At 40.6% G+C, this 16,640-nt stretch overlaps 2 protein-coding genes across 2 annotated transcripts; both read right to left on the reverse strand.

Moving 5' to 3' along the window:
- Positions 1-689: 689 nt before the first annotated feature.
- On the reverse strand, positions 690-6,193 carry LOC121948324 (phospholipid phosphatase-related protein type 5-like). Its single transcript, XM_042493697.1, has 6 exons — positions 5,990-6,193; positions 4,874-5,006; positions 4,327-4,577; positions 3,993-4,169; positions 2,815-2,955; positions 690-842 (listed from the first exon to the last, which is right to left on the reverse strand). Exons 1-6 carry the CDS (start codon positions 6,191-6,193, stop codon positions 813-815), a joined length of 936 nt encoding a protein of 311 aa, XP_042349631.1. The 3' UTR covers positions 690-812.
- Positions 6,194-7,512: 1,319 nt separating this feature from the next.
- On the reverse strand, positions 7,513-16,038 carry tyw3 (tRNA-yW synthesizing protein 3 homolog (S. cerevisiae)). Its single transcript, XM_042493346.1, has 6 exons — positions 15,679-16,038; positions 14,226-14,306; positions 14,031-14,129; positions 12,777-12,848; positions 8,213-8,346; positions 7,513-8,099 (listed from the first exon to the last, which is right to left on the reverse strand). Exons 1-6 carry the CDS (start codon positions 15,844-15,846, stop codon positions 7,859-7,861), a joined length of 795 nt encoding a protein of 264 aa, XP_042349280.1. The 5' UTR covers positions 15,847-16,038; the 3' UTR covers positions 7,513-7,858.
- Between the last annotated feature and the right edge of the window lie 602 nt (positions 16,039-16,640).

Here is a 16,640-nt window from a genome sequence, read left to right on the forward strand (position 1 = left end):
TATTGACTTATGTATAGATATTATATTTATTATTTATTATCTTCTGTGTAGAATGTCATTGTTTTAGTGCTGAACTTGTGTTCTTGTTTGTCTGACTTATTTAGTACATATCTGTTGGGGGGTGCGGGTCACAGCACCACAGACGGTTCCATGGATTAATGATTACACAGCAGTTAGGCAACAGATATTTTGGGAATATTGTCAATATTTTTGGATGCATTTTCATTTTCTTACCGACACAGATATTTCTTTCTGGCATGGCTGCAAAATGCTTCCACAACTTATGGATTACTACTATTTTCTATGATGTATCACATGAATTCATGGTCCACTATTTTACTGAATGTCACATTACACATGAAGAAATAGTTTCCATTACTATTATTTACAATATAGTGTCAATATATCACATGCCTTAGTAATTAAAGTAAATAAATAAGACTCGAGTCAAAGTGACCAGTGCTATTGTCAAAATCCATTTGTAATTAATTGTTTTGAATGTTTAAAAAAAATGCACCTGCCAGATTTCTCTCTGGGAGAAAAGCACCCTCCTCCTGTTTTGCAAAGGAGGCTGCAGATTAAACAGACATCCAACAAAACTGACTCAGCAGTGAACAATGCAAAAGCAGATGCATGTAGTTACCTCTTGATAGCAATAACTAGACTAATATCTCAAGATGAGGGTGGGTATGGTTGATTCATTTCCAAATGTTGCAAAAAGTATTTTAAAAAAGTAAGAGGCTACAATATCTAAATATAAAGGTCCAAGGTGACTTCCATATCCCCCTGGTCGTGTAGTGGGGGGGTCATAGTCATGTGACTTCTGTGATAGATCCTGGAGTCTAGAGGAACACAACAGAAAACATTTCAATTAAAAATTGCAGATATTGAGATCTACATCATTTGGGTTGTAAAACATTAAACATTTCCATGATGCTCTTAATACTGTTAACATGTGTCATGGGGAGGACTGAAAACTTCTCCCTACAGTCCATTTATGAGCAGTCTGTTCTCAGGCAAGCTCAGAGAGTATTGTCTGATCAGTCTCACATCCTCCACTCTGACTATGAACTTTACTGTCTGGTAGACTATACAGAGTCCTCAAATGTAAACTGAATAGTTTTAAAAAAATGTTTGTGCCCACCTGAATAGAAATTCTGAACAATGGTTTTTAGGCTACATGGGCTGTGAAATAACACCATGGTGCTCTTTTTTGTAATTTCTTATCTTGTTTTTTTTTTCTCTTACTTGTATGGATTTTATGTGGTTCTGTGCAATATGAGTGATGTGCAATATGTGTTTAGTGGTTTTCTGGTTTACCTTGATACAGGCTTTTCTTTTTACATGTACATTGGGTTTATTTCTGTTGGGGTTTTTTTGTTGATTCTTCTGTGGAAGTGTTCTGAAGTGTATCGTATCATATCGTATCGTATCGTATTGTATCGTATCGTATCGTATTGTATCGTATCGTATCGTATCGTATCACTTTATTGGTAGACTGTTACATAACTGTCAAGACACTGTGATAGGTGATAGGGCCATTACCAAAGCAGTTTTGCATTTTGTATTTATACTCAACCCAGTAGCCAGAAAACTGTTGGCATCATACATTTCTGCCAGCCACAGATATGTTACGTTTGCATGTTTTCATTTAGTGGATACACTGAAAATGTTAGATTTTAACAATGCTGTGATTGTGATATGGTTAAATTTAGGGGAAAAAAACACTTGGTTATTGTTAGGAGAAGATGATATTTTGGCTTAACCCTTTATAACCTCAGCAAATTGATTTTTTTTTTAAACATGAGAAGAAGGCTTAAGAAGAAATGACCCAAATGAAATGACCCAAATGGGAGCAAGAAACTGTAAAAAGTATAAGTAAATTACATAAAAATTACCAATAATTAATAGATAGATCTATTTAATTAAATGAAAAATGGAAAAGTAAAAATAAAGAAAATAACCTTTTGAGGTAAAAACTGCTTAAAATTAAAATAATTTTGAAAAACATCTTTAAACATATTATTTTGATCATTATAAATATAGCTCTCTGGATATTTTTATTAGCTTTAAAAAAAAATATTTTCCAAATCAAAAAAGCAATTTGTGGGACATTTCTTGCCAAGTTGTTCTTAGCTTTTTTCCCCATGTTTTTGAAATACATAAAACCACTTTGTTTGAGAGAATTAAATACTTGTGAAAGGTTTCTTAATGCAGCGCAAGAAAAGTGATGTCGATCTGGGTTTAAAAGGGTTAAAATGGCTAGTTTTAGGAACACAACCTCTGCTAGAGAAACAGGGATGAATCATTATAAAATACCTATATTTGGTGCCTCAAAGCCTCTGGAAAAACAGCAGTCAGCTCATAAATGTCAAGTATGATATGTATGAAACAAGCAACAGCAGCATATAAATGGTTTGCCAGAAGTGTACAATGCTATCATCTTCTTTCAGTGACTGGGCTGGTATATTTTAAATAAGAAATAAGAAAACACAACAGCAAATCAGAAAACACAACCGCAAATAAAAAACACAACTGTAAATCAGAAAACACAACTGCAAATCAGAAAACACAACTGCATATCAGAAAACACAACCGCAAATAAAAAACACAACCGCAAATAACAAGGATCGTCGCTTGGCGACCGCAGATACCTACCCTTTCCGTTAGAAGTTAATGTTGTGTTTTCTGATTTGCAGTTGTGTTTTCTGATTTGCGGTTGTGTTTTCTTATTTGCAGTTGTGGTTTGTGATTTGTCATTGTGTTTTGCACTTTAGGGCCACTGTACTTTCTCCTGTGAAGCCATAAAAATACCTGTGTAACGTTGTATTTGACGCTGGTTTCCATGGTGTGATTTCTTTGGGGTGAAGCTTCATCAGTGTCAGCTGTTCCTGCGTCTGACGGACTCTGAGAAATCACAGGTCTCTTTCTAAAATACTGAACCACAAACACCACCTTAAGAGAAAAGAAGAGGAGACACCAGCTACAGTCATTGTAATCTTTTCAATGAATTCCCTCCAGACAAATCAACTGTTTGCACAAGTAAAAACAGTCATTGTAAATCACAGAGAACATATATATACATATAAAGAGCAATGCACTGGTTATATATGGACTAAACCAAAACTGCAAACATTTAGGATGATAAAATATGAATATGGTACTGAAAATTATGTTTTATATAACTTAACTAAAAAGCAAAGATCCCCATGTCCTCAGCTGAGATCTAGTATTTTACTACTGATGGTTGAAACTGGACGGTTTGTAAATTTAGAAAGAGAAATGAGGATTGGTTTTATGTGTCCTTTGGCTGATCTAGAAAACGGGTTTCATTTTGTTTTTTACTGCCCTTTTGTTGTGGAATTAAGCAAATTTTTGTTTAGTCACATAAAAACACATTGATTTAGTACATATGGATGATGCACAAAGATTCAGCTGGTTATTTATGTATGAAACGTTTAGATTAGCTTTTGTTGACATTGTTTCTGTGACCCAGCTTTTAGTCCCCGACAAGACTGGCGTGCATGACTTGTAACACAAGAGAGGAATACAAGTTCATTCAAGCAATAACAACCTGTGTGTGTGTGTGTGTGTGTGACCTGCAGCTATTTAGTCCATTAGAGCAGTTTTCTATTAAAGACAAAGCCTAAATATATTTGGCTGAGTGGCCTCATAATGCACAGTGGGGGAGTGATGCTCTGACTCTCTGAAAAGAGGCGCAGAGATTGTCCAGTTAGCTTAAAAACTACCTTAAAACATAGGGCAGTTTAGTACACAAGACATTATGCATGTCAGCTGCAGCCAATCAGCTTCTGGGTTTGCATCATCTTGAAGTAAGTATGTTCCAATTTGAGAGAGAGGTGTAACACTCAAGTGTTACTTAGTGAATGAAGGTGAAAGCAGCAACAAATGAACTGTGAGGTTGATTACAAAGGTAGTAAACTTGAATAGCACATGTGCTGCTGCTGCTTATAAGACGATGGTGAACTGACCAGAAAGACAGCGATAGCTCCCCCGATGGTTTGTCCTGCGATGACATCACTCCAGTGGTTTCGGTACTCGGCCACTCTGTTGATGCCTGTTAGCACGGCCAGACTGACCAATGAGAGGCTGAGGAGGGGGCCAGTCAGACGGCCTCCTCTGGAGCCCACACAGCACATGATGTACATCTGAAACATAAAGTCATTTTATTTCTCTGACACAATTAAAAACCTGTGTGATATGGTGACATCTGCTGAGCGGTGAGGAGAAACTGCATGGGAACAGTTAACGCTCGTCTCTCTCTGCACACCTGCAGCACCTGATAGATTACACAGAGCCACTCACTGCCAGATACACAGCTGTGTACAGACTCAGCGCAGCCTCTTTGGACGGGAAAGTCTTTCTGGCTCTCATGATGTCATCAGGGTCACCAGTACAAGCATCTGATTGGCTGACAAAGAGCGCTGCTTCGAGGCAGCCGAGGGCGGTGTAGTTGGGCTGGCAAACAGATAGGAAGTGAGGAGCCAGACATCCTGTGACCAGCTGACCTGCGTTGACAAAGATGTCTGTTGTAAACAGACCGAAGACATACACACCTGCAAAGAAACACACACAGATGTGATCATTTAAATTAGCCACTGATGCAGAACACCTGGTAGTTAGTGGGTTTGTTGCTGGACTGTGTAACAATAATTAACCTGAACTGCCCACATCAGCAGAGAAAGATGGCCCAAACCAGTCGTGGCCTACCAGCACTGTGACTACTATCACCACTGATGTTTAAAAGTTATATTCACAATCTTGATTAAACCACAAAAGGTATGATATTATGAATAAACAAAACAGCTAAATGTCAGCATGGATTATAGCACAATATTTGCAATGAAATTACCGAGGAAACGGAAGGTCCTGCGCACCATGGGGTTGACGTAGCAACAGTCACCCATGACAACCACCTTCTCCTGGTCGTAGAGGTTGTTTGAGTTGTAGTGAAGGAGGAAGATAATGAGCTCGACACCTGAAATCTGAGAAACACAATAAAAAGGAGACGATACTTCTGGATCCAGCTTAGTTTAGCTAATCTTAGCTGGCAGAGCTAACATTTAGCTTCGCTTAACAGATAGGGCTAATTCAATTCAATTCAATTCAATTCAATTCAATTCAATTCAATTCAATTCAATTCAATTCAATTGTTTTATTTATAAAGCCCATTATCACAAAACACAGTTTGCCTCTGAGGGCTTTACAGCACACATCTCTCTGACCTTAGACCCTCACATCGTCTAAGGAACCCCACCCCCTAAAAAACCTAGAAGGGGGGAAAAAAATTGTTACCACAAGTCCTGTGACATATTTTTCACGCAATTTTCTCTCCCATTATATAGACCCAGCAGAGGTTTAGTAGGGCTGTCAAGGTAACACATTAATTTTGATTAATTAATCACAGAAAAATAATGTGTTAAAAAAAACTAGCTGGTGCTAGCAGTCCTGCCACACTCGAACAGGCGCTCAGATGAAAACTGAGTAAGTCTACCTGTGACTGACCAACTAACTTGCAACATGGATAACAAAACTTCATAGCAGCTCTATAGGGCAATCTTTGTGTAAATAGGGCTTTTCTCTTGACACTGTCTTATTATTTGACACTCTTTAATCGGCTTGTTGAGATTGGCCCCTATATTCATTTAAAAGGGCATCAAGCAGAGTGACTGCTGAAGGTTTACCCATCCTATTTCAACAGACACATCAGGAAAATGATTGGTTGTGTATTTCAGGTTATTTTTAATGACAGAGAACAGACAGGAACGTGAATGTGATAACCTAAAAAAAAAAAATGCTAATTTTTAAGAAAAATAGAAAAAAATATATTCTGCCTATTCCACATGTCTGACTGGGGGCCTCTCTGTATGTCTCTTTCTCTGCCTACATAACTGTACAGTAGCATCATATTCTTCATCATAACAAAGTAAAGCCATCCCCTCCTCTGACTCTGCTGAAATTGGCTTACCAGCACAACAGGCAGTCCTCCCACTACAGAGTACAGTATGACTGGCTGCACTCGGCTGTCCTGTTCAGGTCCAGGATCTGGTTTGGTTAGAGTCGGGTCTCTGCAGATGAAGCCCTGCTGTGCCGGACTGAACGTGTCAGTGAACTCACAGTAGTACACCAGCATCACTGTCGCTGCCAAGATCACCACCTGGAAGTACAGCATGGTGGACTCAAGCTCCTTGGTACTGTTACCACGGCAATCAGGTATTCAGGCGTACGGTCCCACGGTGATGAATAATCCAATTTATGACTTGCAATAACTGCTGTTGTTTCCAGTTTTGCCTATTTCTGGTTAATCACCATGGTTAATCTGGTTTTACTTAATCCTGGTTAATAATGATTTGTAATCCAATTTTGTAACAATTCTGATAAATAATCCATCTGATCAATTTTTGAAGAATACTCCTGTCCAAATGTTGATGTTGATTTGGCCCTCAGAGACACAGAAAGTTCTCCTTCTTTGCCTTCTTTGTGAGTGAGGGGGAAACTGTGTCCTTATGCCCCTGTGACTTTCCTGAATCAGCTGACTGCAGTGAAGCAGGGAATTTATTCTATCTCACTGAACTCTCTCTAAAGAGCCGCTTGCAGTCTACTGAAGACTCTTACATCAGCAATAGGCAGAATTGTTGAATTAGAAGGCAGACAGTACGAGTAAATAGGCTGACTTTCCAGGTTGGATCTGATATTTAAAATGTATTTTTTTTAAAAAGCATGAATGCATTTTAAAATCAACATGTACATCTTTTAATGATTTAATTGATTCATTTAATTGATTTTTCTTTTTGGCCACCTTTTTTTTACACATTCATGAGACACAGAGCATTCATTAGGCATCCTGTTTATGTCCACCTCATGATTTTAAGCCCAATATTCTCTCTTTTTCTTTCTATTCTATCTTTTCTTCCAGCTTCTGAGAAAAAATACCTTGCTCTTTAGTTGCTTAATGCACCCCAGTTGCTCATCCTGAGGTAGTGTACAATGGCTTTAGCAGAACATTTTTCACAACAGCTGCTGCTGGAAACCAGTGGCCGTTTTTAAAAACATTCTGAGAATCCTCTCAAAGAGCTCCTAACTCGCTTAAGAGTGATTTAGGAAAATTCTCAGAGTAACTCTGAGCAAGGAAAGGACAGAAACTCTGACGTTAGTGAGGAGGTGTGGTTGACTACATTGCTTGGTGTCAAACATTCTTTTGACAGATGTGATTGGTTGTCACAGACACGCTCTATTATGAGCTTGAAGGCTGTGGACATCACTGGAAATTGCTAATAACTGACCACTAGAGAATATTTCTCCTACCTCTTTGTCTTTCTCTCATATATGTGTGTGTGTGTGTGTGTGTGTGTGTGTGTGAAACATTTGGTTTTTTTGCCATCCCCTGCACTGAATATGGCTATTTTCTTCATCATTCCATGTTTTTTAATTTCGCAAAAAATTAATTAAAAAAAATAGAAATAAAAACAGAAACCAAACATATATGGTACATAGTTTTTAATTACAATAATGAATCAATACTAAATCATAAATCATCATTTCACTTCTGGAATCATTAAAGTGATTCTCCTGACGTTCATGTTCACACTTCTTCTGTCCATGTTAGAACCATGTTTACTCCACCATCACTCCAGCAAGCTTTTGCAGTTGCTGTTTTTACACTGATCACTAAAAGCAGCTCCACAGCAGGTCACTGATGCAGTTTGGGTTACCATGGTGATCTTCTTTGTGATACAGACTATAGCTCTCTCAAATCAAACTGACAATCTGCACCAAAACATTAACACAACAGCCACATTATTATCCAGTCAGTGATGACAGCAGCATGTTAGCATGTTCATGTGAATATACTATCCAGACAGTCGTCCAGCTCTGACATGATGCTAGATCCGTCACTATGGCAACAGTCAGTATGATGGTTCTGTTCTCTCTTTCGTCTTCGTTTATATACACTTGTTACGTCCTTCTCTTTTTGTGTCTCTGCTCTGTGAGGTGTTTCCTGCGAGCTGGGCGGATCTGACAGCTGTAGTCTGTGTAGTTTCTCTGTCTGCAGCGCTGACTGCAGATTCTGGTAGAACCTGGAGATAGAATTACATCTGGATGTGTAGAAGTGCCGACTTTTTTTTAGCAGTGGCTAAGCCATTGTTAGTTTTACTGGTGACTAAACGAGAGAGCCAATCAGCAGACTCACCTGTGGATCCGTCTAAGGTTCTCCTCCATCTTCTGATTGGCTATCTGAGTCAGGAAGTTGATGTACTCTTGTTCAACCAGGAGTTTACCTTTGTGGCTGAGAGGAACCTCCAGGCCGTGGGTGCTACGGACTGCCTAAAAGGACAAAACACAGCAAGGATACACTCACATTTGTACACATTATACTCAAGAAACAAAGGCAGCAAAGCAAAGAGCTGGTTCGACAGCAGAAAGTTTTATTTACTATTTACTAGGGCTGTAAGTGTGTCACAATGTCATTAACCCTTTAAAATCTGAGCATTCAGGCTTTAAAAAAAAAAAAAATAAGAAGAATTTACTCAAAAATTAGCAAGAGATTTGTACATATAAATATATTTGGACTGATGTTGGTTAAAAAAAATAAACTCAGTAGACAAAACAGACAATCATATTTGTTGCGGCGGGCTGCCAACCCTGACTCTCCCTCTCATCTGGACCCCCCGGTGAGCGCGCACCTTTATGCACACACACACACACACACACACACACACGCCTACTCCCGTGGGAACCACCCCGAACCCACACACACTCAAACACCGTGATCCTCAGTTTCTATCTGTATGTCTCTTACACACCAGCCCCTAATTATTAGGTCCCACATAATAATTCACATTTCAAACACAATAAGAGACATAATAAATCATCATATCAATTTCAAAAAATGCAAAAAATGTCCAAAAAAAAAAAAAAAATTGTTCAAATCCATAAGTATTCCTTCTTCTGGTCATCTCCATGACCGATAGGGCAGAGTCCAGCTAAGTCCGGAAAACACAAAGTCCCTGTAGAGGTCAGCAACGTCCTCATGCTGCCTCCTCCTTCTCCAGCAACAAACACACCTTGGATATGGGTCTGTCCAAGCAACTGGTCCTTGTCTTGATCCGAATTTGACACACAAATCCCTTGTGATCCGGAAAAGTTTGCAAGACACGTCCCATCATCCAGGAATTACGAGGCGCGGTAATGTCCATAAGCAAAACTAGATCTCCTGCAACAAGGTTCCTCTGAACTCCAGTCCATCTCTGTCGTTCCTGTAGCAGAGGCAGGTACTCCTTTATCCAGTGCTTCCAGAACAGATCAGATATGTACTGGACTTGTCTCCATCTTCTCTGTGCGTACATGTCTGCTGCTTGGAACTCTCCAGGTGGTAATGAAGGCTGGTTCTTAAGCAGCAACAGATGGTTCGGTGTCAGTGCTTCCAGGTCGTTAGGATCTGTGGAGGCCTTGGTGATGGGCCTGCTGTTGATAATGGCTTCTACTTCACAGAGAACTGTGTGGAGCCCCTCCTCATCCAGGCATTGCACCTTGAGGGTAGAGTTCAGGACTTTCCTCACCGATCTAATCAGCCTTTCCCACACTCCTCCATGGTGTGATCCAGCAGGGGGGTTGAATGTCCACTTGATGCCCTTTTGGAGCAACACATCATGCACCTGTGCCTGGTTTCACTGCGCAATTGCTGTTTTCAGCTCACGTTCTGCTCCCACAAAATTTGTCCCATTGTCAGAACGCAGCTCACGGACCTGTCCTCTTCTGGATATAAAATGCCTCAGTGCATTTATAAAGGAGTCAGTGTCCAGAGAAGATGCCACCTCGATGTGAATGGCTCTCAATGCAAGACAGGTAAACAGGACACCATACCTCTTCACTGTACTCCTCCTGCTTCTCACCTCGATGGGTCCAAAATAGTCAACACCCACACAGGTAAATGGAGGTTCATCAGGCTTGAGTCGATCTGTGGGCAAATCTGCCATCTGCTGGTAAACTGGAGTGGCATGTAGTCTTCTGCAGATGGTGCACTTGGACAGAACTCTCCTAATGGCAGTGGTCACTCCTGTCATCCAGTATTTCTCCCTGAGCTTGGACAACATGTGGTTACGGCCGCTGTGTCCTACCTCTTGATGTACAGTTCTCAGCAGCAGGGTAGAAATATGAAGATCCTTTGACAGAATGATGGGATGTGTAGACTCCAAAGGCAATGCTGCTTTACTGAGCCGTCCTCCAACACGCAAGACTCCATCCTCCAGCCTTGGACACAACTTGTACAGGTGACTGCTTCTCTTGACATTTTGTCCCTTTTCCAGACACGAGAACTCCTCCACAAATTTTCTCCTCTGACAAAACTGAATTATGGCCAGCTCAGCCTTGTCAATGTCCTCCACTGTAAGAGCTCCCAGAACAGTTGTGCTTTTAAAGATGCGCCTTTCCTGCTTCTTCATTCTCTGTTGCTTCGTGCTCTCTTCACTCTGATTGGCTGTCCTTTTCTTCTTGATACAGGACCACAACCATTCCTTTAATTTCAACCACCATGCCACAGCTTTCTTTAATCGGATCCATGAGGAGTAATGATGGATCAGGTGAGTAGTGGGATCCTCTCCAGTTTGTACAGCATTGACAGTGACACTCTTCTTCACCTCTGGGTCGTCCTGGGAGAGATGGCTCACAGGTTCAGGGTTCACAGGCCACTCTGTTTCAGGTTGGCAAAGAAACGGAGGACCCATTAGCCAGAGTCTGTCCTGCAGAAATGTCTCCACTTTGACCCCTCTGGATGCTCCGTCTGCTGGATTTGAAGCTGTATCCACGTACCTCCACTGAGCAGGGTGAGATGATTTCAGTATCTCTGAAACACGATTGGCAACAAACACCTTAAATCTGGAGCTTTCATTGTTAATATATTTTAACACAGAAGCACTATCAGTCCAAAACACAGATTCCTGAAGACTCATGTGCAGCTCTTTCTTCCACAGGAAATCCATGCGGCTGGCCATTGTTGCAGCAATCAGTTCCATTCTTGGAATTGTAACTGTCTTCAGTGGGGAAACACGAGACTTTCCCATGATGAAAGCACTGTGCATTTGGAAGTGGTCATTCTGTAGCAGCAGATAAGTGACTGTACCATAGCCTTCCTCAGAAGCATCGCAAAAATGGTGGAGTTGCGCAGTAACAACGTCTCCAAACTCCAGAGGTTTTAAACACCTGGGCAGCTCAAAATTGTCCAGCAGGTGGAGCCCTTGCACCCACTTAAGCCACTTTTTGGAGACAGTCTCTGGTATGGGATCATCCCAGCCAACTCCTCTTCTGCACAAATCCCTCAAAATCCTTTTTGCCGTCAAAACAAGGGGACTTAAAATGCCGAGAGGGTCATAAACAGAACTGACAGTAGAAAGGATGCCTCTGCGGTTGAGTGGTCTATCCTTCCATACAATTTTGAACTTGAAGGCGTCCGACTTGATACACCACTCTACACCCAGCACTCTTTCCATGGGCACAAACTCCCGGTCCAGGTCCAACTGCTTCACACTTTTAGCTCTGCGGGGCTCTGGAATGGCCTTTAGCACTTCAGGTCTGTTACTGTGCCATTTAGTCAAACAGAATCCCCCTTTAGCGCACAGAGACATGAGCTCCTGACAGCGGGTCAGTGCTTCCTCTTCTGTTGCAACAGCCACCAAACAATCATCCACATAAAAGCAGTGCTGCAGCTTGTCCACTGTCTCCTTCTTATGCTCATGACCAAAGTCCTCTGCACATTTCCTAAGGGCAAAATTGGCGCAGCTAGGGGAGGATGTAGCTCCAAAAAGATGTACCTTCATCCTATATTCACGTGGTTCCTGGGTCAAGTCTCCTTGTGGCCACCAGAGGAATCGCAGCAGATCGGCATCATCTGGGGGCACATGCACTTGATGAAACATGGCTTCTATATCAGCCATGATGACCACAGGGTCCCTCCTGAACCTGGTCACAACCCCAATTAGTGAGCTGGTTAGATCGGGCCCTTGCAACAGCTCTTCATTCAGAGATTGTCCTTTGTAACTGGCACCACAATCAAACACAACTCGGAGTTTTTTCTTTGTTGGGTGGTAAACACCATGGTGCGGTATATACCAGACCCTGCCATCACTTCTTTCCAGCTCTGCATCAGGAACTCTTTCAGCGTAGCTTTTGTCCAGCAGATCATTAATAAAGGTGTTATACTCCTCGTAAAACACTGGATCCCTCTGGAGCCTCCTCTTCAAATGGCTTTGACGCTGTACTTTCCTGTTATTTGGCATGCTGATGCTTGAATTTTTCAAAGGCAGGGCGACCTGGTAGTGACCATTGATGTGTTTGGCAGACTTTGTTGACAAAATGTTGCGGCTGTCAACCCTGACTCTCTCTCTCATCTGGACCACCCGGTGAGTGCGCACCTTTATGCACACACACACACACACACACACACACACACACACACGCCTACTCCCGTGGGAACCACCCCGAACCCACAAACACTCAAACACCGTGATCCTCAGTTTCTATCTGTATGTCTCTTACAATATTAATGTATAAAATTTTTTAAAGCTTGATTTTTAAATGCACATTTTGTACGCAGAGCAATTCCAGTGTGCGTAATATTAAAGCTAAGGGTTAATCATGGTTATTATAGAAACTGTACGATTAATCACGAATAAAAAATGTTTTGCTTGACAACAATATTATTCACTGGAACCTCCTGTGCAGACAGAGTAATGGCAGTGAAATGATGTTACAGGACCTACCGTGATGATTTTTCCTGTCTTGCTGACCGTGAGACCAGAGTTCCTGAAGCCTGAGTTTACGGCTACAGAGTGCTGGAGGACAGACAAACCTTTTAATTACTAAATGCTCTGTTGATTGAGTAAACAATATAATAGGACTTTGGTGATAAACAGTTCTATGTCAAGGTCTAATGAGAAAAAGTCAGATATGACAAAAAATTTTACCAGAATTATTATTTTTTTTTTAAAAGTCACTTCTTGTGATAGTACCCCTTCCAAGTGCAGTCTGTGTATTGGTGAGTATGTTTTGTATTTAAATGCAGACCATGTGGGCTCTACTACATCCTGTAGGTTTCATGTGGAACTCAGACTGATGTTGATCGTGGCAGTGAAGTATATATCGAGTTGTACATCAATCACAGACTGATGTACAGAAGCTTCAAGCCACAGACTGAAGCTTTAACCCTTTGAAACCTGGATCATCATCTCTTTTCTTGTGCTGAGTCCAGATGCCTTTTACAAGACAGCTGAACCCTAAGCAAACTGGCTTGATTTCTCTCAAAAATATGGAGGAAAAGGCACTGAGCAACTTGGCAAGAAATGTCCTGCAATTTCCAAGATATTAGTCATTTAAATGTTTGTTTTTTGTTTGTTTGTTTTTTTAGTGTAAATTTAAAAAAAAAAAAAAAAAGCTAGTGAAACTACATATATAATTGTAAAAATTATATATCTATATTTAAGCATTTTTCAGGTTATTTTCTTGCTTGTTTGTTTTTTTAATTTCCCTTTTTTTGGTTTTGTTTGTTGGCTAATCTTTGGGTAAATTTTGTACTTTTTACTAATTTCTTGCTCATTTTTTTGGGTCATATCTTCTTAAGTTACTCATTGCCTTCCTTCTACATTTCTCAAAGAAATAAAGACAATTTACTCAGGTTTCAAAGGGTTAGCTACATTGCACAGTGCATACAGTTTGTGTCACACTGATTTCTTTCTTTCTAGAAAAGCTTTTAGTCCCTCTGCTGCCCCCTGCTGGAACCAGCTCCTCTTGGACCTCAGATATGCCTCGACTTTAGTCATCTTTAAACATGAGCATAAGAATGTTTTCTAGAACAGTTTTTTATTGATCATTTTTATGGTACTTTTATTTTATCAATTTGATGTTAAACTCATCAGTGTTTTTATTTGTCCTATTTTCCTAAAATTAACAAAATCTTAAAATTTAACATGTAGAGGGTAAACAAAACTCAGCAACAGAACACAAAGTGTGGTTCTCACCATGAGCTGTGCATCCTCCAGCTGTCTGCACTGAACATGGAGCACAAAGGGCTCAAACTTTAACACTGCGTCTCCACTGGAGCGCTCCACAGCGGACATCTGAGGAACACACACAGTGCACTCTCGTTAATATTCAATCCATATTCATGAGGTGATGATAAAATATCAGTAGTGCAGCAGTCCATCAGATCTCACCAGCTCATCACATTTGCATTTATGGTGGGAGACAAACAGCCAAACACAGTCCTGTTTGTGGACATCAGTGCTGTCTGGAGCCTGGAGAGGAACACATAAGACACAGAACTCACATTTCAGAACCAGACGAACTGTTGGTGGAGAACATGCTGTGGGAATGCTAGTCTCACTGAGCTTCCTTTTCAAACAGTTGTGTATCCTTTAATGTCAAAGGAATAACCCCGCAGCTATGTAGAAGCCATATAGCTCAGGTACTGTTTGTAATTTATTAGAATGAAGGGGTGGTTCAAAAAGAGGGAGACGTCAAATAATTTCCAAGCACTGGGGTGTTTGTTATTTTGGCATAGGGGAGGGACATACAACCTTAAATGGTTGTACTTTGTATTTATTTTATTGGCGTATTTTACAGCTTTTTAGAAGGCATATTTTCTTGAAAAACCAGCCAGAAACTGTAAAAACAGGAACTATGCTTGGATTGACAAATTCCCAGTGGATCTTGGACACAGTATGTGCAATGAACGATTCTGTAAGAAAAATGAAATATAACTTAATCTGTGCTTAAAATAGTGACATTTTGGGGTGTCCGGTGGTTTAGTGGATTGAGCAGGCGCCCCATGTATAATGGCACTGCCGTGCTGCAGCAATCGCGGGTTCGAGTCCGGCTGGCAGCCCTTTGCTGCCTGTCATCCCCTCTCCTACCCTCTCTCCCCCTTTCACACTGCTGATCTGTCCTATCTAATAAAGGCAAAAATGCCAAAAAATAATCTAAAAAAAAAAAAATAGTGATATTTCATCAAGATATATCTCTGTTGTACTTCCTGCTTAATTCTGCCCCCCCCCAAAAAAAAAACTGTTTGCACAAACTGACCAGCTGCACCACAGAAGTGAAAAATGTAGGCTTTTCTTCATGGTCAAACATAAAAAGGGTCTGTTGTAAAAGTCTACTCTTTCTTCAATGCTTTTATGGTGGCGAGGCTCAAAATTAAATTTAAAAAAGTTATTAAAAAAAAATGAATTCACGCCCCTCCTCTGATAAAGAACAGTAGCCAACTTATAATAATAGTAATCAAAATTATAACAATACTACAACAACAACAACTACTAGTAGTACTAATAATAATAATAATAATAATTTTATTTGTACAGCACCTTTCATATGCAAAATGCAGCTCAAAGTGTTTTCCATGCAAGTTTGTTAAAAATTAAAAACAAACAAAACAAAGAAAAATACATTTTTATAAAGATAAAATAATTTTTCAGCGTACAGATACCCTTGCTTTGGAAGTATGCTGTGGAAAACTAATAAAAGAAATATAAATATAAATACAACAGAAACATTAAATAACAAAAGTAAAAACAATTAAAAAAAATGTATGGAAAATCATAAGCTGTTGCTAGCTCGTTAGCCTGTTAGCTGTGCCCACAGAGCAGCCCCGGGTTAAAGTCGCCTCACCCCGTCGATAAGGATGATCCTGCCGGAGCAGGAGCTGGTGGTGAAGAACTGCTCGCAGTTGTTGAGCAGAGACACCACATGAGAGATGTCCTCGTCCACACTGCCCTTCTTACTCAGGTCCAGCTTGTTGACACACTGCTGCTTCCATTGGCTGAACCTCTTCTCCATGGCTGACTGTCAGTCGCTTCATGAGGCAGCAGCGGTGTGTGTTCCTACCGTGAGCTGCCGACGTTCAGCCGCGCAGGGTGCGGAAAGACACAAAGACGTCTTTCGGATATGTCCGTAATTCTCGGTAGTTAGTTCGCTGTGAGCCCGGCCAAACACACTCAGATCCATGAGCCCACGGTGTTGTGGTTTAGATTTCCGCCTTTTCGTCTTCTTCCTCCTCGGTAAACATGGCGGCCGAGATACAAACGTGTAGCCCGCTGCCACCTGCTGTACCGGAGGTGCACTTTAAAAAATAGTAATTTCCTAAAACACGACATTTCAGGAAACAAAACATTTGGGACGACTATAAAGACTATAAACGGGAAAGGTGGCTACCAGCGCCCTTTGCCGTTTCGCTGAACTCATACATGAAACTGCTTTACTCTGTGTTTATGTATTTTAATCGCTTGCTTTATTTGTTTTGAAGAGAAAGAGGTCCCTGTGTGTAATCCGGCTTCCAAAAAACCCTCCTGAATAAAACTGAAGGAATTCTAGTTGGGAGAAGTTTTACCCCTAAATTTTACATAGTGCACATTTAAAACATCTGACAAAAGTAACTGATGGATTTCTGAAAGCTTGTTCAGAGTTAACTGTCAGAGTTAACTTAGACAGAAGTAATTGGCCCTGAGCACATCTCAAGACCAACATACCATTTCTCTCCACATATTAAATATTAAATATTAAATATTCAGGGTTTCCCACAAATGCATGTATTTTTGGCTGCCTACCACAATATTTACATCTCTCACCGCATA

The sequence above is a fragment of the Plectropomus leopardus genome, chromosome 9 (genome assembly GCF_008729295.1).
Source record: "Plectropomus leopardus isolate mb chromosome 9, YSFRI_Pleo_2.0, whole genome shotgun sequence".
NCBI lineage: Eukaryota > Metazoa > Chordata > Actinopteri > Perciformes > Serranidae > Plectropomus > Plectropomus leopardus.